The sequence below is a fragment of the Hermetia illucens genome, chromosome 6, assembly GCF_905115235.1.
Source record: "Hermetia illucens chromosome 6, iHerIll2.2.curated.20191125, whole genome shotgun sequence".
NCBI classification, from domain to species: Eukaryota; Metazoa; Arthropoda; class Insecta; order Diptera; family Stratiomyidae; genus Hermetia; species Hermetia illucens.
In genome coordinates, this window is record NC_051854.1 from 36974117 (window position 1) to 37001102 (window position 26986).

The 26986-nt window shown below is 39.6% G+C and overlaps 1 protein-coding gene and 2 non-coding genes across 3 annotated transcripts; 1 reads left to right on the forward strand and 2 right to left on the reverse strand.

Annotated features, from left to right (window-relative positions):
• Nucleotides 1–12257: 12257 nt before the first annotated feature.
• On the reverse strand, nucleotides 12258–26606 carry LOC119660422 (protein HGH1 homolog). Its single transcript, XM_038068969.1, has 6 exons — nucleotides 26448–26606; nucleotides 26202–26389; nucleotides 25928–26144; nucleotides 25488–25771; nucleotides 12442–12659; nucleotides 12258–12379 (listed from the first exon to the last, which is right to left on the reverse strand). The coding sequence occupies exons 1-6, from the start codon at nucleotides 26530–26532 to the stop codon at nucleotides 12274–12276; spliced, it is 1098 nt and encodes a 365-aa protein (XP_037924897.1). The 5' UTR covers nucleotides 26533–26606; the 3' UTR covers nucleotides 12258–12273.
• Nucleotides 19027–19100, reverse strand: Trnan-guu. The gene has a single exon. It is a non-coding gene; the product is annotated as a tRNA-Asn (tRNA).
• On the forward strand, nucleotides 25823–25896 carry Trnai-aau. The gene has a single exon. It is a non-coding gene; the product is annotated as a tRNA-Ile (tRNA).
• Nucleotides 26607–26986: the final 380 nt, after the last annotated feature.

A 26986-nucleotide genomic window follows, 5' to 3' on the forward strand; every position in this document is an offset into this window, starting at 1 on the left:
TATTTAAAAAAGGCTCGGACAGAGTTTCGGCTTATGAGAGTACAACTTCAATGGGGCGAGTGTTACGTTTACGTGCTTTATATATTCTAATTATGCTGATGCAATTTACCGGTGTACGCTTGCATTTTTGTAATTTGAAGAAATCAAAAATGCTGACATTGTGTCTGGACTTTAGACAGGTGTCTAATTTCTAGTTTGCAAATGAATTTTGTTACTTTAGAATTTCTAGGTATTATTTCTATTACTTAAGTTGGAATTTATCTGACTAAGTATTTTAGTTACGTTGTCATCTGGTGACGTATACATAACTTCTCCGCCCTTACAAAGAGAATTCTCCTGAATTCTATCAGGTTTTACACTTTTCTTTTTAACATTTTTAATGTAAACTGCCATGTTTTTGCTTTTTTGACAAATGGTAAATATGACAATTATGATAACAATTAAAATAACAATAACAACAGATCCAGTGACAGAGTTCACAGTATTATGGAATTTTAACATTTTAATTTGTTCTAGGTTTTCAACCTTTTTTAATACAATCTTTTCAAAATTAATTTTCTCGGCAAAATTATGAATTTTTTCATCTATGTAGAAAAATCTATCTACAAATTGCATGTCTTTATTGCTAAATGTTTCATCCAAAATTTTGATAGTACAATTGTTTATTACTATTAGATAATTTCCGTTTAATATCAGTTTTCTATCGTCACAATAGTTAAGTATTTCTTGATTTTTAAGATTTTTACAAATGATAGTACTTTCATCTAATTTCTTGATTTCTACTACTTTATTTTCAACTAATTCACAATTGTTTTTAGTAATACAATTATTAATTTTTTTCAATTCTTTTTCATATTGAATACTTTCAGTGTATTCGAATTTTGTTCCGTTTATTTCTAATATATACTGATTATCTAGATGGATTTCTGAATGATTTTTATTTGGCATTGCCGTAATTAGTTTGATATCAACTAATTTATAGACGTTTGGAATTTTTATTGCTAGAATGAGCGATTCTTTGTTCAATTTGAAAAGTCCTGTCTTTAGGTTTTTTAGTTTGTAAAAGTCCATTTCTGTCTGTGTCAACTCGGTGGCGGTAAGTAAACTAGGGTGGATTATGCCATGTTTGGCTAATGCTAAACTGTCCATTATTTGGTTCAATTTATCCTTTAACATTTCTAATTTAATAGTTTGGTCAATTTTGAGTTGCTGGAGGATTATGTGTCTCTCATTATTTGTAACTTGCTCATATGTTTTACTGATTTGATTTCTATCTGCTTCTATTACGGTTTTTAAATGATTTATAGTTTCTGAGAAATGGGAGTTGATTTCTATTTGTTTGTTGAGGTTTTTTGTTGCTGATTCTTCATTTTTTTCTATGATTTTCAAATGTTCTGAAATTTCTTGTCTATCCTCATCATTCATGGTTCCAAATAACCATTTTTGAGTTGTTCCTACTATGTTCAATAATCCCCGTTTTTCTCTGAATTTTGGTTCTAATGAATTTAATTTGGCATATATATTTGCTAGTTCTTTGCTAATCAAAGGATCTTGTGCAAGTTTTAGTTTTATTATATTTTGATCTACTGTATTTATTGTTTGTCTAAGTTCTTCTATGTTGATAACGTGTAGTATTGTTTTTGTGTCTTGTATAATCTCGGTTTGTCCCATGTTTATAATTGAATATCCATTGTTCGTTATTATTGGTTGCACAGTTAATGTTGCTGTGGCCAGTTTTGCAAGTAATGTTAATAATATGTAGTAGGAGTACATCGTCATCACCTGTAAGGCATTTTATTTTAAGTTATCTGCTTTTGTATCTGGTATTACAAATTAGGCTTTTAAATTTGTGTAAGTAAACAATAGCAATTCTAAAAGTATTTTACCCAATTAGTTTGCCTTGTAATATCTCTACAAGCATCCTTCTCCTATATTTAGGGATGTCTTCTTGTGAAAAATTTGTTTGGATATTTCTTGTGGTTTGTTCAGCGAATATACAACTGAATACCCCACAGTCATAATTGTTTGTTTGACGTGGACCATTCACTATATTTTCTTTTATAAACTTTGACGTATCCAAAGGTTGCTTTTGTTTGTCCATCGATTCTTCTTTCAAATAACTTTCTAGCGCTTCTAGAATTTTGCTATTTGGGTTTCCCATAGGATCATAATAATTTATAATTTTATCTTTGGGATTAATGATTGCGATACACCAATGAACCTGGTTTACGTGTACTGGGACTAATATGAAATCGTAGGAAAAAATATCGACTTTTCGTGTCCATCTACCGACTCCATTGTATCCTAATTCTAACAGACGTGGGATGAAAAACGTATTCATCGCGTATACTTTCGGCAAACTCCCTTGTTCACTTCGTTCCATTAACAAATTTAAGTACAAGTTTATAATTTGGTCGTTTAACCACGAGTTTCCTAGCAAGGTTTTAATATCTTGTCTAGTTAAGCGTAAGTTAAATTTTTCCATAAGCACTTCGTCTAATGGACCATTATTAGCTATTTTTTCTGCATTTAAGATTTGTTCTTCAGTAACGAAAGGTTCAATGTTGTCATCGTAATCTGCAAATTTCGGTTTTTTTCTGATGTTCGTTAAGTGAACGTTGTCCAATTCTGATTTTCTGTATCTAGGTTGTTCTTTATGTCTGACTGCCTTATAATTTTTAATATAACCAGTCGTTCTTGTTTCACAATAATCTTCGCGTTTTTCATTAAGTTTCCGTAAGTATTTCTTTTTAGTTTTCTCAATATTTTCCCTGACCGTTTCTAAATTTACTGTTCTAGTTTGGACTTCTGTTGGTGTACATTTGATTGTTGAATGAAATCTTTCGTTGTAATTTCGAATCACTCTTTGTATTATCTGTTTAGGTGAAATTTTTGATTTATTTAATGCGAGGGTTCTAAATTTTGATACTATTGTATTATGAAATCGCTCTACATCGGCATTTCCGGTGTGGCTATGTGGTTTTGTTACATGTAAGGTAACGTCTTCCGTTTGTAAAAAATTTTTTATATGAATTGTATTCAATTCATTCCCTCCTACTATTTTTTTGGGTTTACCAATTTTGGTTAAATGCTCCTCTAAGGTTTCTATTATTGTTATATGACATTTGTCTGGCAAAAAGTACGCCGAGCCAAATTTAGAAAATTTATCTATAATAGTTAAAAAGTCATGCTTCATAATTGTGAAGATATCAACATGAATTATTTGGTTAATATCTGTTGCGGTTTCTGAGGTTTGGAACTTTGGTTTAATTGGTTTCCTGTCATATTTCACTGCTTGACATACCTCACATTGATTAATAACGATCTGAATTAATTTGAGAAGATTTGGATAGAAAATTTTGTACCTAATGGAGTTGAAAGTTTCCTGTATACCTGAATGCATACTTTCACGTACATGGTAAAATGAAATTTGTTTGACCGCTTCTGTTTCAGTGTCAATGTCACGAGCTCTGTGTGAACACCTTATGAATTTAATGCTTTCATCGTTGGAAAACATCTCTCTTAACTTTTGTTGCACTATATTATACTTCTGGTCAGATATTTCAGAATAAATTGCTGTTTTTCCTTTTTTTATGTATCTCCTTAAAATATCACTCAAATTAGTAAAATCATTTTCTGAGATATATATGATTCTTCTTTTGTGTTTTACTTCAAACTCATGTGTTTTATCATTAGTTAAAATGATTTGAGTTTTGAACTTGTTTACAATGTCCTCTTTTATCGGGATATGATCTAACAATTCCTCTTCTGCAGAGTGAACAGTAGCCATTGTAACATTATCATTATCTTCCATGTTACACATAATATTTAATTTTGAATATGAATGTGTTTGATTGTCTGTTTTGACCGATTGCTGATCACTTCCGTTTGGTTGTTCTATTCGACTCAAAAAATCTGCAACTTTATTCTCTTTGCCTTTGAGGTATTCAATGTCAAATTGATACTCTCCTAGTTTCAATAACCATCTTTGATGTCGTGGTAACAGATCTTTCCCTCTATATTTTGCATGAAGGTATTTTATCGGTTGGTGATCTGTCAGGATTTTGAATCTATTACCATACAGATATGGTCGAAAGTAATTCACCGACCAAATGATGGCGAGAAACTCTTTGTCAGTTGCTGAATAATTTCTTTCATGACAATTTAGAGTTCGAGAAGCAAAGCAAATAGGGTGGCCCTCTTGTGATAAGACAGCGCCTATCGCATAGTTTGAAGCATCTGTCGTTAATTGAAAGGGTTTATGAAAGTTTGGGAATCGTAAAATAGGGTGAGAGCTAATAAGAGTTTTCAATTTCTCGAAAGCATCTATATAATTGGGATCATGGATATTTATTTTGATATTTTTACGTAGATATTTGGTCATGGGTTGAGCTATTTTTGCATAGTCTCGTATAAATTTTCTGTAATATCCAGTTAGTCCCAAAAAACTTTTGATTTGTTTTTCTGTTTTTGGTAAAGTGATTTGTTCAATTATTTTGATTTTGTCTGGATTCGGTTTAAGTCCGTCTTTTGTGATAACATGACCCAAAAAATCAGTCTCCTTTTGCATAAAATTGCATTTATCAATCTGAATTTTTAATTGGTGTGTTTCTAGGGTTTTAAAAATATCGGAAAGTGTTTTGATGTGTTCTTGAAGAGACGTACTAAAAATTAATATATCATCAAGGTAAACCACACAGGTTTTGTTAATGAAATCTCTTAAAATATGATTCATTAGTCTTTGGAATGTCGCTGGAGCATTCTTCAGACCAAAAGGCATTCTAATGAATTCATATAGACCATGGGGAGTAACAAATGCTGTTTTCTCCCTATCCTCCTTTTTTATGAGGATTTGGTGATATCCTTTAGCTAGGTCGAGTGTCGAGAAATACTGAGCCCTGCCCAATTTGTCAAGTATAGAGTCGATATTTGGTAGCGGAAACTTGTCATCTATAGTGACTTCATTTAGTTTCCGGTAATCAACTACTATACGGAACTTTTTTGTTCCCGAGTTATCCGCTTTTTTCGGTATAACTATTAATGGACTGGAGTATCTCGACTTACTCTTACATATTATGCCCTGTGACTCCATGTCGGCAATCTGTTTTCGTACCTCCTCCTCGTGCTTGGGTGGGTAACGATAAAGTTTAGAATTAATTTGCGCATTTGTTGTAGTTTTTATTTCGTGTAAAATTGATGGTGTACTCGTAAGTTTATCTCCTTCTTTAAAGAATAACTTGTTAAATTTGTTTAGAATTTCCACCAACTTGTTGTATTCTTCGGTATTAAGGTGATTTAATTTAAGGCGTTCTAAATAACTACCGCTGATTCCCTCTAATGTATGATATATATTTGTTTTTCTGAATATGGTTTATTCAAAAAGTTAATTGTTTGATTATTTAAAGTAATGGTATTTTCTTCTAAGTTAATAATTGAATCGAGTTTACTGAGAAGATCCATACCTATTATAAATTGGTATTTTCTGTTAATAAGCCGTTTGGCTTTCCACCTAATCATTGCACCAGGTGGCGGATTTAGTTCAATAGGGGCTGGTGTATGTATTTCGAAATTGATTACATCTTTCCCCGTAACTGTGGAAAAATGTAAAGGGTTTATTTTTACTGTTTTGAAATTTTGGATTTCGTCATTAATTATACTGAAAGACGATCCTGTGTCTACTAATGCAATGTATTTTTCTTTATTTATTGTGATTTGTATGAGTGGTAAATCATCCGAGGCTAATTCCAAAAAAAATCTTCACTGTTACTATTAATTTCATTTGTAATTTGTTCAGTGAGATTATTGTTTGAAATTGAGTTTTGATTGGTTTCATTTTTGCTCTCATGGTTGTGTTGAACATTGTCAACTTCCATGGGTTCCGTGGCTAATTGTCTATTTGATCTCCTTGTTTGACCTGATCTAATATTTGACCTAACTTGCCCTGAATTATTAAAATTATTCGACCTAAAATTTCCACTTCTATTTTGATAGTTATTTGAATTTGAGTTATTGTGACTATCCGAATTGTTTTCCTCCCTTTTTTCGTTGTCGTTATTTCTTCTGTCGTAGTGTTTGTGTTTGTAATGTCCTGAATTATCATGTTTGTCATGATTTGTAGTCTGTGAATTTGGACTATTATGTTTGTTTCTACTTTCTTTTTGATATGAATTATTTGGTTTAAATTTTCGAAATTCTGGTCTTATACACTCATTCTCAAAACGTCTTGATCTCATTATGTTTATAATTGTATCAAAATCATTTTCCACATATATTTTATCTAATAATACACCTTGACATATTTCTTTGATTGTATTCGCTAATAGTGAATTCACATTCCCTAAGTCAATATATGTATCATCTTTGTAATATATAATAAGCTCATCAGTTTTATATTTTATTTTCTGAGCTTTCTCAACTAATTCGCTAACAGAATTTGCTCTTAGATTATTAATTTGTCGGTAGATTTCGAATGGTTCGATTTCTGGACGATAACGTAACTTTAATTGTTTTTTTATTAGCTCCCAGTTGTCGGTTTCTGGAATATTGATGACTGCGTTTTTTGCTTCTCCTAGGATTTTCTCGTAGAAGATAGTTCTTGTAGCCAACTGTTTTTTCTCCTGACTGGTTATTTTACTGAGGTAGTATTCTGTACTACTAATGAAGCTGTTTATAGTAACTTCACCTACTCCCGTGAATGAGTTCATTAATTTTATCTCCCTTAAGGTATGGTCATCGAACGAATTTGACGGTTGTGTTAGATTAGATGCCTGTTGCAACGCTAAAGCTAACTGGTTCAATTGACGTTCCCTTTCTTGAAGTTGGAATTGGAGTTGTAGAATATGTTCCTCCATTTCTGTTTGTTTCCTAATCTGTCTCCTATTAATGAAACTTTCCTCCCTTTTTTCTTTTCTACTACAACGCTCCACTGTGGTAACTAAGAGTAGTATTACTTTCTATTACCTTTTTGTTGTTGACCAAATTCGGCTTAAAATTTTCACTTCCTTTTGTTCAGTTAGTTTTGCACTCACTTGTTTTATATTATATATTATTAATTTTTTTTTTTATTTCTGGTCAGATCCCTTGCCAGCCTCTGCAAGAGTTTGAAGTAACCTTTTAGGCTTAATATTGGTTACTCTGATCCAAAATTAATTAATTACTCAATGTTTCATGCCTTTGTCGGCTGCCAACATGAGTTTGGTTCTATTTAATTACCGTTGTTGCGATACACAATTTGTTTGATTTGAGTTGGTATTATCCTTTTCGGCTTTAACCAATTATATCAATTTTATTAGATCACTCAATTACAACTTGTATTCACTATGCATTTATGATTCCACTATCGCGACACTTTATTAATTAACTAGAGAATTACCGACTGCGCCAGTTTCGTAGCGAGCGGGTGCATCGAACAAAAAAAAAGAACTAAACAATTTGTGGACAAATTATAGTTTATTTAAAAAAGGCTCGGACAGAGTTTCGGCTTATGAGAGTACAACTTCAATGGGGCGAGTGTTACGTTTACGTGCTTTATATATTCTAATTATGCTGATGCAATTTACCGGTGTACGCTTGCATTTTTGTAATTTGAAGAAATCAAAAATGCTGACATTGTGTCTGGACTTTAGACAGGTGTCTAATTTCTAGTTTGCAAATGAATTTTGTTACTTTAGAATTTCTAGGTATTATTTCTATTACTTAAGTTGGAATTTATCTGACTAAGTATTTTAGTTACGTTGTCATCTGGTGACGTATACATAACTCGCATGGTGTTGATGATGTTTTAATTAAGTGGATCCATGCTATGCTAACGCAAAGATTGCTGTGCGCTGAGGTAGGGGTCGATCGCTACCTGACTACGGAAGCAACGAAGGGCTGCCCCCAAGGAGGTGTGCTTTCGCCACTTCTGTGGAGTATGCTGATCGACTCACTACTATGCGAACGGCAAAATTTGCCAATACACGCTCAAGTTTATGCTAATGACATGGCTGTACTTGCTGTTGATCGGGATCTTGGAACGGTGTGTAGGAATATACAACGTGCCTTTGATTTGATAGACAGCTGGTGCCTTAGACATGGTTTGTCAGTTAATCCAAATAAAACCACAATGGTTTTATTCACAAAAAGGAGAAAACTGGATGGACTTTGCCTCCCTGAGATGAGGGGTACTACCCTTTAACTCTCCGAAGAAGTTAAATATCTGGGGGTCATTCTAGATAAAAAACTTCTTTGAAACAAACATGTAGAGGTAAAGATGAAACGAGCTTTCACAGCTTAAGGGCTGTGCAGACGGACCTTTGCCTCGACATGGGGACTCAGGCCTCATGTGGTAATGTGGATATACGTTGCCATCATTAGGCCGATGTTCGTATATGCATCCGTAGTGTGGTGGGTTAAGGTGAGACAAAAAGGTTTTCACCATAAACTAGACGCACTGCAAAGAACTGTTTGTCTGGGTATCACTGGTGCCATGAGCACGACATCCCGCGCAGCTCTGAATGCACTACTCAATTTGCAGCCACTGGATATATTTATTCAAAGCACTGCAATGAGAGCAGCTCATAGGCTAATTCGATTAGATCTATGGGAAAACAACGGATGTGGGGGGCACAGAGCATTGGAAGAGTTACTGGGAGGACTGAATCCAGTTCTTACAATGCCTTCCGATTCTCTCGTTTGGTAGAAGATATGAAGTTATCCTGAAGCGTAGAGAGGACTGGGAAGACCCAGAGGAATGCGTGGCGGGATATACGGAAGTCTTCTACACCGATGGCTCAAAAACAGAAGAGGGTTCTGGAGTCGGAGTCTACCTCTCGAATAAAAACGAGAAGTGGGCTTTTCCTTTGGGACAATATGCAACGGTTTTTCAAGCCGAAGTTTATGCGATCCTAAGGGTAGCAAACTGGGTGATTGACGAGCGGTTGAAGGGCAGGCGCATCGCAATCTGCAGTGACAGCTAAGCTGCATTGAGGGCATTGAGTAGTCCTTTGATCACCTCGAAAATCGTTCAGGAATGCAGAAACCGTTTGAACTCTTTGTCTAGATTCAATACGGTGGAACTACTCTGGGTACCTGGTCTCTGTGGCATAGAGGGAAATGAAATCTTGCCGGGACCAGAGCCAGCAATTGGAGTATCAGTGGCATTGGCTAAATCTGTTTTCAAAAACTGGGAAGAAGTTTCCCATAATGACAGGTGGCAGAGCCTAAATGCTGCTCGACACACCAAACTTTTCCTGCCAGAACCCAACATACGTACCGCAAAGTTTATCCTGTCGAAAAGCAGGAGGACTTGCAGGTGTATTGTGGGCATTCTGACAGGCCATAATTCACTAGCTGGGCATATGTTCAGAATAGGAATTTCCGAAGATGATACGTGTCCCTCCTGCAATGAGGAAGCGGAATCCACGGAGCACTTCTTATGTGAATGCCCCGCCTATGGACGCATCAGGCATCAGATCTTTGGTGCCGATGTTCTCCAATTGCGACGGGTAGCATCACATCCACTAACGGAAATCCTGCGATACGTGAACGAATCCGGAATATTCCGTTAGACGGGGGAGGCGAGTACAATGGGCCAACACGGCCTGAGTGCTCAGAAGCTGTAGCCTCTTCCCCACCATACACACACACACACACACAGCTGAATCTGCACATTGATTTTCGTTTTTCCGTTTTCATGCTTATGAGAAAATTGCTGTTTTCCACAGTTCTTTTTTTGCAACCTTTTTTTATTTGCTAATACGCTAGAATATAGGCTTAAGAAGCATTCCTCATCGTTTCAAGTCGCAACCCAGAATGGTTTTATTTTTTGTGAAGGCAAGTCAGGAAATTTCATATAATACAAGTCACTAACAACAGGAAGACACAAAACAGCACATTTTTTATATGAATTGTATTTGTGAAACCACGTTTTCTCAGAAACGTTTGTACCGATTGACACCAAATTTTTATTGAGAAGATGAGAACTATGAACTTTCACGCATGCTGTAAGTTCATCGTTCTATGTGGAACTTAAGGAGGCTCCCATATATGCACCAAAAAAAAATTGAAAAAACCATGATGACGCCTCTATTTGACATCTGGACTCCAAAATATCCTCCATAGCAATATCTGCTCAAATAAAATGAATAATAGTATATTGACGTATTTTAAAAATTTACTAAGGGCCCACCTTAAGTAATCCTAGACCAGTATTAATTAACGCATTAATATAGAGTAGTCTACTCGATCGAAATTGCTTCTTTTGCAACAAATTGGTATTCCCAAAGAGATCAAATGTCAGTATCAGAACGAATTGAATTTCAGGTACGTTTAACGTATGTCGCACTACGTACAAACCACCGGGTACCCGAATATTATTACATGAAAGATCGACAAAACTTTTCATAGCTGATGCGTCGAGGTTCTGGTTCCCCCCATTTTATTTATTTTACGGTACCTACACAGATCAATACTCTCTGTTTCAATGCATCAATTAGTTGAATTGACGTGAACCAATTGTGACACGTTATATTTTTGTTACTGCCATGTACTGGTTTACTCAAACTCAACAGCCTGCGTAAGAACTAAAAGCTTTTTTTCTTTATCTGATACTGTTTCTCCATCTGAACCTTTTTCACAATACACGTAACAATTGTAAAAATACCCGCTTTCGGGCTTCTTTTTCAGCCAATTTATTAGTCTATTTTCTCTGCACTTTGTCAAGTGCATTGTCAAAACGGAGACAGTGAAACAAACACAAAAATCTGTTTTTAGATATTACGTATGTGATCCCTATATCTGTGTGTAATCTACAACAAAATTCTTGAAGAATGCTACTTTCCCCATCTCTGGAAAGAGGTTCTTAGCAAGAGCGGAGACCATTCTCTTGCCGTGAACTACGGCCCAATTTCTCTTCTCTCTTCTAGGTCCAAAATCCTCGAAAGATACGTCAACGACTGGTTGACCGCGCACTTCGGTCACCTTATTGTCAAAGAGCAGCATGGTTTCTTGAAACATAGATCTATGCTTCAAACCTTCTGGTCTTTACCAACTCCGTTGCTAGATGCTTTAATTCACGACAGTAGATACATGATATTTATACTGATTTCTCCAAAGTCTTTGGTACCGTTGACCATAATATTCTCCACTCTAAACCCTCTCTACTCGACCTCTCTCCCTCATTCATTTCCTGGCTTTCCTCCTATCTTTCACACCGTCCTTGCAAGAGTTTTTTTTTCATGGCTACACATCTTGTTTCTTCTCTCCTTCCTCTGGTGTTCCCCAAGTCTCTATACTTGGCCCCCTATTTTTGCTGTTTTTTATCAATGACCTCCCCTCCATCCTCACCTGCCCGTGTTTGCTTTACGCAGACAACCTTAAATTATTTGCCTCTGTTTCGTCCCCGCTTGACTGTGGTCTCTTGCAGTCTAACCTTGATAATCTGGTCCGTTGGTGGTGGAAAGCCCCTTTCACTACTGACTTCACGGAGCTTGAGATATACCTACAACGCCCTAAAGCTTGGGTCCTTTGACTCTGTCTCCTTCTTTAGTCTGAAGCGTAATGTAAGCCACTTACTTGATCCTCCCTCTGAGGACAATATGTAACAAGGAATTTGTTTTCTAGACGTTGAAATCATTGAGACTTTCACCCACTCATTATTGCGAACTCAAGTAACACTGTAATTTGAGTCTCTCTCAACCACTTTTAATGAACAGTAGGAAGTTATCAAAAATGCCGAAGGAGCCGTTTAGACAGAAGCAGGAAACGTGAAATCGGAATAGTAAAGACCTAAAAGGGCACTGTCCATATAAAGCAACTACTCTAAGACGTTGAAAAGCGCAAGGTATCCATATAATTTTCATAGTTCCCACACCTTCTAGAGCTCTGTATGTTCTAGATTGACCATTATTTTCAACGGTTTTCTAGGAGTTTCATTTGCACTGATCTTCTTAAATTAGTTCTGGTCTTGTGCATCGTATGGACGGTACCTTTCTTCACGGCTATATCCACATTTTTCTCTGATAAGGCATGTGGCATAAAGTCGAAGTTTGACGCTATTCTCAACTGTTAAATCTGAATTGTTACCCAATATATAGAGATAGAGAGGTTCTCTACAGCCATACCACGACGACGTTGTAATGTGTTGATGAAACCTCATGCTATCCTCCATAATAAGCATAATATTTGTCTTACGAAACAATCCTGCGGCGGACAACTGAAATACCACCATATGTGCTTGCTCTTTTTGAAAATTCCTTCGAAATAACAAGAAATACTTCTTCATTTATTCCCTTTTTATTTATCTTCAATAAAGTTTTTGTCATCTTCAATAAACTTTTCACCCAAATGTGATGGAATGTCAACATCCCTGATATTGTCAACACCAATTTCATCCTCCTTCCTGCAAAATGGTTTTCAGAGATTTATTTCGGAAATAGAAGAAAACATTATTTAGAGACTTACCTTATCAATATATCTACAACATTTTCACATGCTAAAAGAGCCTCCCGATCACCGCCGACCTTGGCCTCCCATTTGTGGTATTCACGTAAGATTTCGTATGTCCCCTTCGATCGTAAGAATTCACGATATTTTTTCGTTGCACATAATTGTAACAAGGATTCTAAGAGCATTTTCCGTAAATCAGGATCTTCTTCACGTAGTTTGTCCTCGCCCAGATACTGTAGAATAAGAGATTTAAGTTAGATGATAGAATTTTGAGTCCATAAACTATCAGGGGAGACAAATTTTTCCAGATGAGTGGTGAAGACGGGAAATTTCTCTATATTTCTGCGAAGAATCTGAATCCTTCAAAACGTTACGCTACTTTTACTATTCCACCTTTTCATTTCAACTGTCTACATCATGATTGGGAAATATGTTCGACTTTGTAAGGCAACTCAGCGCACTCTCAGTGCAACCATAACTACTAGTGGAACGCTGAAATAACGAAGTGTCGTACAGAATGCTTTAAGGCCAGACGGCAGAGTGAACGCCGAAAAAACATGCCAGAGTATGAACAAAAGTCCCTTGAATACAAACAGGCACGCAGAAAGTTGCAATGCGCCATCACGAAAAGTCAAAATTATTGCTTTAAGCGACTCTATGGCGCCGCAGACTCCGATCCATGAGGAGGAGCGTAATAGTCGATTATGTCGGCAGTAAAAAGCAAAAGGTCCCCTCCTATTATGTGTCCTAGATTATTGTGGGCGATAGTTTCGACATTATTTCCACAACATCCGAAAGCAATATTACCAACGATACTATTGAGTGCCGAAAACTTACCCCAAGACGAAGTCTTGGGCGCAGCAAAAGGGGACCGGGATACCGCAGTCCCTGGAATTGAACGAATCCCCAACGCGGCGCTGAAACTGGCAATGAGAATGACATCAAGCATGTTTGCACATGTATTTTTTTTTTTTTTTCTGCGTACACGGAGGTGGAAAATCTTAGAAAGACACGTCCGCCGCAGCTCCGCCGTCCGAACAGCGGAACTACAGCGGGCGCGTGTGGGATTCACACCCACTAAAAACCACCCCCGGTCTCTCCAGCCCCAGCCCCGCGGGACCACCATTGAGGTATTACTTCGCGGGGGAGGTTTGCTCTTAGGCACTCATCCTTCTCCTATTTGCAGCTTTCCTCCTTCTCTGTTCAATCAGCAACTCCTCCTGCATTTGGATGATTGCGGAGCCAACCGCAAGCCATTTCTCCTCGGACTCCAGCATCTCAGTAACCAAGCTCTCCGGGGTCCCGCTCCTGCCCAGCACCTGGTTTAAGCTCCTTCTCTCCATCGCAAATCGTGGGCAGTGAAACATCACATGCTCTGGATCCTCCGGTATACCATCGTATCTGGGACAATTCGGAGAATCATCCAACCCAAAGCGGTTCAGATACTGCCTGTAGCAACCACCGTGCCCCGTGAGGAACTGGGTAATGTGGTAGTTGGTCTCCCCATGTTTTCGCTCAAACCACACCCTAATGTTGGGAATGAGCCTGTGCGTCCACCGACCTTTCGTAGACTCGTCCCATCTGCGTTGCCAGAGATCAAGCGACTCTGACCTTGCCGCATTTCTACGCTGTGCATGCCCCTCCATATGTCTTGCATTGTACAGGACACTCATTTCTTTGGCCAGAATGTCAACCGGGATCATGCCTGCCACCACCAATACTGCCTCATCTGATGTGGTTCTAAAAGCACTGCAAACCCTCAGAGCCATCCGCCGGTAAAACGAGTTCACCTGCTTCCGTCTCTGAGAGTTTGCAAGCGCCTCTGCCCACACAGGCGACGAGTAGAGCAGGATGGAGCGCACCACTCCGGCTAGCACCAACCTCCGGCAATGTTTCGGCCCACCAATATTTGGCAACATTTTTGCAAGTGCCGTGGTGGCACTGGCTGCCTTTTGGCATGCATACTCTAGGTGTTCCCTAAAACTCAATTTGGTGTCAATTATTACCCCCAGGTATTTCAAAGCCGGCTTTGATACAAGCGTATGTGCACCGACCTCCATTTTTACAGTGTTATTTTTCCCGCTCGGTTGGGGATGCCATCCAAACCTGGGGCCTTGTTGTCACCGAACCTACCACATATTTCCCGCAGCTCCTCCACAGTTACAGGCGGTATTATGCCGTCATTTAACTGGACAAAAATTTGCCTTCCCCTATTTTCGTGGTGAGGGAACAGAGTGATAACAATCTGTTTCAGGAGGCGCGGACAGGTCACCTGGGGTGATTTCCGCAGCCTTTTCATCACCACTCTGTAAGCCTCGCCCCAAGGGTTTATGTCGGCATGGTCGCACAGCTGTTTAAAGCAGTTCTTTTTGCTCCTCCGAATGGCTTCCTTTAGGCGGCCACGCAATTGCTTGTGTGCCTCCTCTCGACCGTCCCCACCGGGTTTTCCCCTGAGCCTCTGGCAAAGCCTCCTTGCCCGAAAACATGCGGCTCGCAAACTTGCGATTTCGTTGTTCCACCAGAAGTTGGGTTGCCTACTGGGGAGCAATCGCCTTCTGGGCATAGTAGCATCGCATACTTCCGTCACCCATCGAGTGATCTGGGTGGCTTTCTCTACAGCCGTACCATTCAGGGATATGTCGGATTTGAGCATCGCGGAAAACGTGTCCCCCTCGAAAGCTTTCACTGTCCAGCCAAGCATACCACCCGGCATTCTGCGAAAACTCTTTTTCGAGCTCGAGCCGCTCTTGATCTCTATGCAGATTGCCTGGTGGTCGCTGTGAGTATAGTCCTCACTAACATGCCAAGCGATTCTACTGGCTAAAGTGGCACTCACGTATGTCAGGTCCACTATAGACCCCAGGCCCCTTCCTCGGAAAGTGTACGAAGACCCAACATTCGCCAGTACCATGTCCAGCTCCGCGAATGCTTCGAGGAGAACACGTCTCCTCACATTAGTTATCCGGCTGCCCCATTCAAGAGCCCACGCATTGAAATCGCCTCCTAGTATGATCGGCCAACGTCCTCTTGCATCCAAAACAAGAGCAGCAAGCATCCGCTCATACTTGACGAGTGTAGCGCTGGGTAGAGCATAGCAGCTGTAGATGTGGATGCCCTTCACCTTCGCTCTGATGAAGCCCTCCTCCTCCAGGTATTTACAGACTGCCTAAAAGCAGGGTCCTTCCCCGCAGAGTGGAAAATACAATGCATTGATCCCGAAGAGAGGTAAGCCGATAGGCGAAACAACGTCGTATAGACCTATCTGTCTTCTGAATACAATAGGCAAGGTCCTCGAGCGGGTAATCTATAACCGGCTATATCCAATAAATTAAAGCAGTTTGGCTTCCGTAAGGCTCGATCAGCGGTTAATGCTACCAAAATGGTTTTGGAGAAAAGCCTACGGCGAAGAGGAATACTGCGCCCTGGTAACTCTCGACATCAAGGACGCATTCAATTCGGCCAGATGGAACCATATTGTGGAAGCAGTCATTGCGGCACAAACGCCAAAACATATATTAAACATAATCTTCGACTACTTCCGACAGCAGAAGCTACTTTATGATTTGAACGAAGGATCAAAGATGTATGTAATAACACCACGAGGTCCGCAGGGGTCTGTTCTAGATCCTCTGCTATAGAACTTAATGTAAGATGGCGTCTTACGGCTTCCAGTAACTTCGTAAATGACGTTGGAAAGGTCATTACATTCAATCACCCTGACGACGTAGAGTATATGCAAGCGATCAAGTCTTGGTTTAAATATCACGGGGTGGAACTTGCTGAACCCAAAATGGAGTTGGTACTCTTTACAAAGCGGCGGAAATAGAAAACTGTTGAAATTTCGCTTTGAATTTTCGCTGTAACCACAGTCGACGATTACTTTTATCGCGAGTCGTTAGCTCTGTCCTTTTATACGCAGCACCAGTGTAGACGTCGGCGATAAAAATCGGAGAAAATTGCCAGACAACTTCGAGCTCTCTCCGAACAAGTTGCGCCTACCGACCAACATCTTATGAGATAGCATGCGTGATTGCAGGGATGATCCCAGTGGATATTCTAATCGATGAGGCAAGTTGTTTGTACGAGAATCAGAAAGCGAGTCTAAACAAGCAAAGTGAACATATGAGGTCATTGGCTGCATGGCAAACAGCATGGGACCAGACGGAGAATGGCCGATGAACACATAGGCTTATCCCAGACACGAGAATGTGGACTATACGGAACCACGTTGAGACGAGTTACAATTTGACTCAGTTCTTAAATGGACACGGTGGGTACAGGAAGTATCTCTATCGGTTCGGTCTCGATGAATCGCCCGATTGTCCTACGTGTCAAGGTTCAGACGAAGATGCAGAACAAGTTTACTTCAGCGACCCGAGATTTAAAAATTCAAGGAAAAGGCTTGAAACAGAGCGAAATACCCGTTTAACGGTGGAAAGCAAGGTACACGATGCAATCAAATACAGTATGGGACGCGATAGTTGCAATGGTAAAACGGATCCATCAGCAGCTAAAAGCACCAGAAGCGCAGCGGAGTCATAGAAGGGAAGTTATTGTAATTAACGCCACGCAAAGCGATGGCAGCTCATTTAGAGTGAATAGCTAAGAACTGAACAGCCCCGTGAAGCAATGCCAGAATGGTGGTCCCGCGGGGAAAGTGTGGAGAAAATATGGGAGGTTTTAGTCGGTAAGAGTCCGGCATTTGTGTCCTAGATTCCAGATGCGTATCCATGATGGATACAGTAAATCGATTTTAATAAGGATTTGTTTTACAGAGAACCTTAAAAAAGGAACAAGTGTAAAAGGATACTTTATATTCAACACTCGACGATAGCGGGATTATTTAATTTCGTATGAGAAAACTATGCTTTCACAAGGGACTAGTGAACCAGATTGATCTGATTACGTTGTAAGACACCGACTCCGACTAAGAAATTACGTCTCGACTGGTGAAGAGGAAAAGAGTTGCCCAAGTACCAGAAATAGTGGCGTACTTTAGGAACACAAAGACGACATTCTTAAAGGCCAGTATATGTAATTAACCACAGTTACTTTAGGTGGCTAACGAAAAGAGTCTATCCACATTCAATTTCACAAAAAATAAAATACAAATCCAACCTAATAAAAGAGCTTTCTCCAGTAATAGAGCAAAAAGGTTGTGACAGCAATTAAGGAATGACAGACGTTCAACTTCAAATGACTATCACAATATGTAGCGTGGAGTTGGGATGTACAACTTGGGCAGTGCTCTGAGGTGACGGCGACGAAGATGGGGAAGCAACCCTGTCGGCCAGATGAAAACCAATTTGCCGAGGAGAACCCCCACGTGGTGGCACCAAGAAACGCTGTAGTCACTTTGACTTGCTGGCCAAAATTCAGTAGGTAAATGCGCCAAGGCTTAATTAGGACAATCAGATCGTTATCGTCGACATAATCATGCAGGTTTTCATGAAGCTTCTGAAAGCCTCTCTACAGTCTTGGGACTGTAATATTACCGAGAACCTGCGCAATTATATCGACGATAGGCTTCGCGAAGGTTCGTTCCATTTCCAGCAAAAATACTTGATAGAATGTCTTCTCGAATAATGGGGAAAAATTCCAGCCGAATATGTCCAACATCTCGTCGAATCCACGCTAGTAAAGGTTTTTAATGATGCTAAAAGTCTCCATACGGAGGTACTAACTAGTCTTTCTTGAGTTTTTAATGTCATTATTATTATTTTTTAGCTCCTTTCGGATTTCAATTTCTTCTGTTATTCGCCCTTAACAAGGGTTTAATATTACCTTTTTGCGTTAATTTTCCTTGCATTGTATCCAACAGACACATACAACTCCTTTTACCCCCTTTCTAAACACATATATTCCGTACGACAGATTTCAATGTTCCTCACTATATACGAAATAAAAGAGCCGTAACGGCCTTTTATTGTACATATCAGTTCCTCCGTCTTTTAAAACTAATTGATTTTCCTAGCTGAAAAGTAAATGAATACACATTGAGAAATAAAGGAGACAATATCTTAATGCCCTTTTACATTATATGTACGAATCCTTAGAAGAGTTCTCGTGTTAAAAGATAGATGGCGTCGAGAAGACACTAATACTATCATTTTCAAACGACGCAACATAACCCTTTGATGAATTTCCATTCAGAAATTCACAAAACTTTCGATTTGGCAGCCATTTGTATTAAAAGTTTCCCATATTTTTCAAAGCAATAGAAAAGGAGAAACATCAAACAAAACATACGAAGAAATTATATTGAAATGCTAAATGCTGGCTATATGGATCTTCCATAACCTGTGCTAGCCGTAAGATGTTTGCCTCCAATCTTAATGTGGTCATTAATCAATTTTTGATAAGAAGCGCCTATGCTGAACGAAAGTGTGCAAAGTAACGTTTTCCGGGAGTTTCTTAACAGCTTAAAATTATCAACAATAACTCTTTGAACTTTTCAATAAAACAGCAAAAGTATTTAGAAGAAATTATACTTTAAGAAAAAAAAAAGAATGAAAAAATCGAATTTTCTGTTCATCATAACTTTGATAAAAGCACTCCAAAGCATGGTCGCTGTTATTTGGGTATTTTGAAAAAAAGAAGCGCCCCCGGGTGGGCTCGAACCACCAACCTTTCGGTTAACAGCCGAACGCGCTAGCCGATTGCGCCACGGAGGCTGATGAATTTTAATTCTTCTATGATTCTCATCAGTAGAGACATATATAAATACTTATACATAGATGACTATTTCCAGCGACAGCACATCTAGTCCAATTAAAAAAAAATTCCATCTCCCTTCCGTCAACGACATTCATGATTTTGACGTTGCAAACGTACGAGCAATTCTGAAAGCTGTTAAGTTGTTCTAAGATTCGAGCTTGGCACGTCAATGTATAAAATAACGATACAGAACTAAAGACACCGCCAATCAATGTAATAGCCACCCATTGAAAAAATAAAATAAATGTAGCTAAATATTAGCTAGTATAACAATAAATGTTGGTCAAGGAAGAAAACCACTCTAGAGCTTTGAGTGGTTCCTTTCATCACTCCATATTTAGGAGGTGAAACTTTAAACGCGTTTTTCTCAAAATAACAAATTTCATGTTGGCTGAATCGATGTCTCGAGTAATTTCTGTTCGATTAACTGGAAACTTTTACTGTATATTGAGAACCAATTTGCTAACTGTTTCTACATGCTTCTGAAGAGAATTTAAACGAAAAAAAAATGATTTCCCGCAACTTTAGAGTGATTCTCCCCTTTAAATACATAATGCTTTAAAAAATAAATCGAATTAAATCGCAAAAGAAATATAAACTGGGGGCTCTATAATATTTAAAGATGCTTTCTAAGTCTTTAACACTTAATTATTCAGGAGTCATTGATAGAGTTTTAATAGAAATCGGATTGGTTCAAAATTAAAGACGAGAAACAGATTAGGCCTTCGCATCCTGGGATATTCATCATCATCTACGGCGCAACAATCGGTATCAGGTCTAGGCCTGCCCCCATATAGGGGGCCAAAAATTCTTCCGAGGATTTTTCTCTCGAATGTGGCCAAGAGTTCGTAATTTTTCTTGCTAAGAACCGAAGTTTCCGAGGAATATATGAGGACTGGCAAGATCATTGTCTTGTACAGTAAGAGCTTTGACCTTATGGTAAGACGTTTCGAACGGAACAGTTTTTGAAAGCTGAAATAGACTCTGTTGGCTGTCATGCCAGTTTTGCACGAATTATTCTAAACGCGATGAAGTGACGTTTATGCGATTTGAGAACCACGTATTACTTGCAAAAACCCTTCAGTCATGAAAGGCTGGACAAATGACTTTTCCCTTCAATAATAGATTCACTTGATAAATACTCTTCAAGGCGAAGCAACTCAGCTTCCTTGGACTTAAAATATTTGGGGACATGGTTTTTATTTAATTAAATTGTCGACAAAGTGGATTGGATTCTTTTAAAATTTTCTCTCCCTAGTTTCAATAACAAATCTTTCTTGATCAAGACCAAGAGGCGTTTTATTAAATAATAAAAGCAAGACGACGCATGACGGGCAAATGGTGGTAATGTTTTCAGCAAATTTCAACAAAAGAATATCATCCTTCACTTACGCAGATACTACCGACATTTGACATAATTTCACCTATTGGCACCACCAGGTGCTCTGGGGTTTGAAGTAGCGGCGACCAAACTAAGTAGCTAAAGAGGACATCCATGTGGTAGCACCGGAAGACGCTGTACTAACTTTTACTTGCTGGTCGTGATGCAAGGTGAATGCTCCAAAGCTCAACGAGGGTCATCAGACCCAAGTGTGCATGTGGATTCATCTGAAATGGCTTCGGTCACGAAACCTTTCTAGGGGTATTCTGGTACCATGGGAACCGACATAGTTCTCTGAGTTTACACTTCTCAGGAGAATTCCTGGTTCATGTACTTCCAGCTCGGTTGTAGTAGCGGTTAATCCCCTAGTGGGAGTTTCATAGAGGTTGTGGTTACTTTCAAGCGAACATGAGACTTTCTGACCGTAAGCGTGTTGTTGCGTTTCAATACGGGTGCCGTACTCCAAAGTTCGGTGGAAATTGGGTAGGTCTTGCATCCACCAGAATGAATACTGACCAAGCACTCAGTATAGATTGGTGCCGTTGTTGCTTGTCACACCATGGCTCTGATTGTGGTAACAAAATTAATTCGTGCGTTAAGATGATCGTGGGGTTAAGTCAACTCGACAGGTAATCACGTCAAACCACCAAGGACAAGGACGTAAGTGCCAACACCGCCAAAATTAAAGTGACAATCAAACGTATGAAATGGGGAAAGCGACAAAATCTGAGATTGTGGTTCAGTTGTGGAGAGTGAAGAGGGGGATCTATCTAATTGGCAAGAAATCACAACGCACGAATTATCGTGAGCCATCGAGAGAGAGTGAGAATCAGCGTTAGAAATATCGCCCTCTATTTATCCGTCAAATTTATCCGTTCTTGATAATAAGCTGGTATTAGCGCTGGTAATTTTTTCCCAAGTTTTTTGGTGGACCTATGGGAACGATGAAATCCTATGCAAAGAGTGAGTGACATGGAGGAGTTTAAAAAAATTAAAAATAAATAAATTCACGAATAGTATCTTCCCAACATTTCGAAATCGACTAAAAAACTCTTCTTACGACCATCCTGGGGGTACTAAATTCGCAGGAGCATAGAGGACAGTAGCGCACGTAATACTCTATCAAAGTTGTAATACTCTACTCTTTACTGCATCTTAAGGGAGTCATCCCATGTCGAATTCGTGGAATCTTTTTTTAGCATCAATTGTATCTAGATATAGTGTAGAATATTTGGGCAAAGTGATTTTTTGATATTCCGAGTGGTTCGGAAATTACAGTGTTAAAAAGTAAAGTGTCGTATGTCAGATTAATGTCGATCGCCGTGATGAAGCGCGAATTTACCGGTCCGAACGACATTCGAATGACTTCGCCAAAAGAGAAAGAATTGAAGCCAAGACTTTACATGTATTCTTGGAACTGAAACTTTACATGTATTCTTGGAAGAAACTGGACTAGTTATAGCAGATTAATGGTCAGCTAAAATTTGATGGTTCATAATCAAATTCTAATTTTTAAATGCTTTTTTCTCGGAACTGGATGTTTTGTGTGAAATAAAACCTTATTAAAATCGATTCAATGTCTGTCTGTCGATCTTTTTTTGTCAAGAGATGGAAACCTTTAAAAGGCTGGAGAGGCCTGGACACGTCAGATTGTGGGATTTTTACCGGTTAAAATCACCCCCCAACTTCCCTCCTACCCGACGAAACAACCATAAGGTATTACATCACGGAGCGGAGTTAGCTCACTTTAGTTATTTCTCCTATTTTCTATGCGGGATATTTGTAACCGCGCCTTCCTCACCTATTTTGTTTTTCGCAGTTGTGTTGATCGCATCCCAATCCTCCTGCGGTGTTAGCATTCTCCTCACCACATTTTCCGGTATCAGTGCTTTATCTAAAGTTTCCTCTAGGTTTCTCCTACCCTCCCTGAATCTCGGGCAGGGGAAAGTATGCACTCTGGGTCCTCGAGGGCTCCCTCGCAGTTTGGAAAATTGGGCGAATTGTCCAAATTGGACCTGTAGACTGGGTGAGACTATATTTAACCTCCCTATGTTGTCTCTCCAGATGTGCCCACCGGCCCTTTTCCGAGTGGTCTCAGCGCTCCTACCATCTATTTACATATCTCTTCCTTTCTGCGCCCTTCGTCTACGCCAAAAGAGGGACTGACTTCAAATTATATATACTTGTCATCTCGTCTGCCAAGATGTCAATTGGTATCATTCCGGAGATGACGAACGCAGCCTCATCTGGGACGATTCTGAAAGCAGATACACCCTTCGGGCCGACCTCCTATAGACTGCAATCAGTTTATGAGCATCGCATAATATGCGAAATGCCTTTCATTAAATAAGAGTGGAATAAAACAATATGGAGCTCACCACCCTGGCAATAGGTAGCCTACAAGTATACCGTCGTCCTCCCACGTTCGGCTTTATCCTTGCCAGGGTCATATTCACCGTGGATCCCTTGTCACAAGCATATTGCGGGTGTTGTTTAAAACTTAATTTCGTATCTATCATGGAACTGATAATGTGATTGCCGATTCTAATCCGAGCGTCATTTCGTTTCCGGCGCTTTGTGATGAGGACCGCTTCCGTTTTTTCCTCCGCAAGTGCCATTCTAGAGCTCTCTAACCAGGCCATAACAGCAATGGATGCTATGCAAGAGTATAACTCAACATCCCCTTGATGTTTTACGACTGCAACTAATGCTATATCATCCGCGTAACCCACCACCGCGCCGTGGCATCCTCCGGAACCGGAAGGTTAAGTACATCATTGTACATGATGTTCCACAGTAGTGGGCCCAGTGCGGAGCCTTCTAGGACACCCGCAAAGACAACATACTCCTTGGATCCATCATCGGTGTCATACCAGAGCGTCCGTTCTCGTAGGTAGCTATCGACAATAGCTGTGAGATAAGTGGGAGCACCAATCGTGACCAGTCACTTTCGTATAAGGTTAGAATTGGCAGAATTAAATGCATTCCCCACGTTCAGGGTCACCACCACGCAATATTTGCTGGTACTGCCCCTTCCGTGAATTGCATTTACGCTCAAGCCAGTATCTGTTTTGATGGTTGCAATGATTTATCTGGCTTTACAAAATCCTTACTGCCGATCTGAAAGACCACCTTGGCCACGGTATATCTAACAGGCAGTACCCATACTCAATGGACCGTACACATCATAGGACCCCAACATCTGGCAGTCTCTACATGTAGTTTAGTGCCTACGATGTGTGCGGTTAAATTTCTCCAATACATTCGCAAGTCCGGTACATTGGGTGTGGGTACTACTTATGAAATGTACTGTGTCCTTGGCTCGCGACGATCGGGAGTAATCTCCAACATTTTCTTCATTGTGTCTAAAAGACATATGGGTCTATACAAGGATGGTTCACCCAGAGATTCACCAGCCTTAGGCAACAATACCAGCTTTTGCCGCTTCCATGCTATAAGGAATATCCTTTCGGACAAGCAGGCTCGAACAATTCAACGAACATGTCCGATCTGGAATTTAATGGCGAACTTAAGGACCCTGTTCTGTATGCCGTTCAGGCCCGGAGCTTTGTTATCACCTATTTTGCTACAGATCTTCAATAGCTCATACGTGGTTACACGTTACATTCAGAGATCTCTAAAATGTATCAGTGCTACTCTCTTGCTGCAGGTCTACGATTGAGGAAAAGTCCCCTTTGCGGAAGGTGCTTGCATCGCCTTCATTGGTCAAAACTAAATTCAACTGGGGAAAAGCCTTTCATAGACTTCGACCCCTTGCGATACTTTCAATGATCTTCCACTCAAGGGCCTGCCTGTCTATCACACCTGATTTACTCAGAAACGACTAAACCAATTGTCACTAAATTTGGTGATGAGGTCTGTCAATTCCTCTACATATCGGAAATCGCATCATTTCCAATTACGTTTGCGAATAATGTCTAATAGGGTAGACATGTGTGTAACTTAGTACCAGTGGTATTTACTTTAAGTACATAAGTGTGTGCTTTTGTGCACAGAGTAAAGTGAATATGCGCGAAAATGCGTTAGATCGATTTCGATAGATAACCTTTGTTTAATTGAGATTAGCACAATATTTATGCCTTTGATATGTATATCTGGAGTTTAGCAATTAACGAAGGAATATTTTGTATTTTTAATTATGCACGAATGCAAAACCGTGCACGTAGGATGAACACAAAACCTATATGCCCGACGTGCTCAGCTTTCGGTATTCCGACTTTTTCATACATTGAAAAAGGCTCCCGCCACCAAATTTATATAAAAAAAGTTTAATAAGGCACCAAAAATTTACCTTTTAATATTTTTTGATAAGCTTAGTTTGCGAACAGTGTTATGGTCCCCAAGTTAAAATGCCGTTTATTTTTTTTCTTTAAGATGAGCAGAGCCTCCTCTGGCGTGGTATCAGAAAAACACTTTTTGTGGAGCTAGGTGGATAAGTTGCGACAAACTTTAATAATGAGTGATCATGTCGGTTACGTATCTTGAGCATACGCATATTAATAAAATACATGGTGACAACTTCCCATTTGTATTCAGTTCTTCAAAACAGCGAAAGAGGTCGCCTTCGCTTAGGATGCCATGCAAATAAGATGCTGACGTCATAGTCAACGAGAATAATTGACATTCGAGTGAAATATTAAAATCCCATTTATGAAGAATCTACGTCTCCCCAGCCCTATCTGTAACTTCTTCACATTTGCAAATAATGTTGAACTCCTAGTATGAAGTTTACTACTCATTTACACAAGGAACTGCCATGCACTCATCGTTCCTCACAAAAGGAAACAAAAAACCGTTTATAACTGGAATGTTTAGCCTCCGGTTTTCCGACATGTTTCTCTCTTCATTGCACGTAAAGCTGGCTTGGATATTTTGGACGCTTTGGTGTTTGTGATTCTAGTAAAGGCAGGACAATGCTGCGACTTAATCCTAGGAACCCTACCTGTAATTCAACTGGCAGCTTATCGTTCTCCTCTTCAGTGAACTCTTCCGGACCAGCCAGAGGGGTCAGCAAACTGCACAGGATGCCATCGTGGTCTTTCAATAAAATGTCGTGATAGACTGGGTCGAAGCAGATGTTCTTCAGGACGCCAATGATGCCTCCCCGCCTGATGATGTTATCTTGGTACGAGATGAAGGGAAGCAGCTTCTGCAGCAGATTATGTTTGGATTCGCAAAGCAGTTTGCGACCACGGCTGGATTGGGTCAAGTTGCAAAAGATCGAAGCTGCAAAGAAAATGTTGGCGTGAAACTTCCGCATGATTCCGCAGTTCACATGGCCCATTAGCTCAGTTGGTTAGAGCGTCGTGCTAATAACGCGAAGGTCGCGAGTTCGATCCTCCCATGGGCCAGTTGTTTTTTCTTTTTCTCGACAGTACATACCAATATAATGCAACTTCGCTTCCTTATTATATCCTATCCTGGAAAACGCGTTTGCAAGCAACAAAATCAATTTTTCATCCTTGTCGATCTCGTCTAGGACTTTCGTGGACAAACTCTCTGCTCGGCTTAAATTGCTTAACACCATACACCACGGATCCGCCAGCTTGGACTTCTCGTCAACAATTTGCTCCAGCGACCAAGGGATTATTCCAGAGGTCTGCCAAGGCAAAGTTTATCAACAACACTAACAAAAGGGGTCGAGCTTTCTCCTCACCTCTGGACAGGATTGACAAGCCTCGTGCAAAGTGACTGCCCCAGACTCGTCGCCAGTTAGATTAATCAGAGCTAGGGTGGCATCCTTCGCGATTGTATGGGTCTTGTCCGTTGTCAATTTCACAACCGCCTGCATTAATTCAGGAAACTCCAAAATGAGCTTCCTTCCCTCAGCAGAGCCTGTGAGACCTAGAATGAAATATTCACTGAAAAGTAGCTCCAAGTTTTCAAAAAGGCAAATGCTTACTTAAGACATGGCTCAGTGCTACTGCCTTCAAATCCAACCTTTGATTCAAGTCCAGAAACTGGAGCAATTCCCTTAACTCTTCCATCGCACCGAATGTCCCGTGGGCACTAACTTGTTTACTAGAAACTGTCAGATCTCGAATCCCACGTGCAATGTTTTCTTCCAACAACCTCAACCGCCATCTGCCGGAGTTATGGAGAATAGCACATACAACACTTCCAGAGCGATGGATTTACAGTTATACCTCGACTTATCACACTTTGACTTATCTTTGCATTGAAATTACATTAAATGTAATGCAGTGGGTAATGATTTCGATGTTAGAATATGCTGCATGCGCGTGCAGGAAGTGTTATGAAATTATTTTCCGTTAGAAACATTTCTGATGCAATAACTATATTTCACGGGTTATTATTTTTCAGAGCTTTGCAAGTTAACAATCAAACGTCGTCTTTAATAACATATTTGAAGTTCTGACAAGTGCAGGAAAGAAAGTTTGTTAAGTGAAAGAAAAGTGATTTGAATATAAAATTATTATC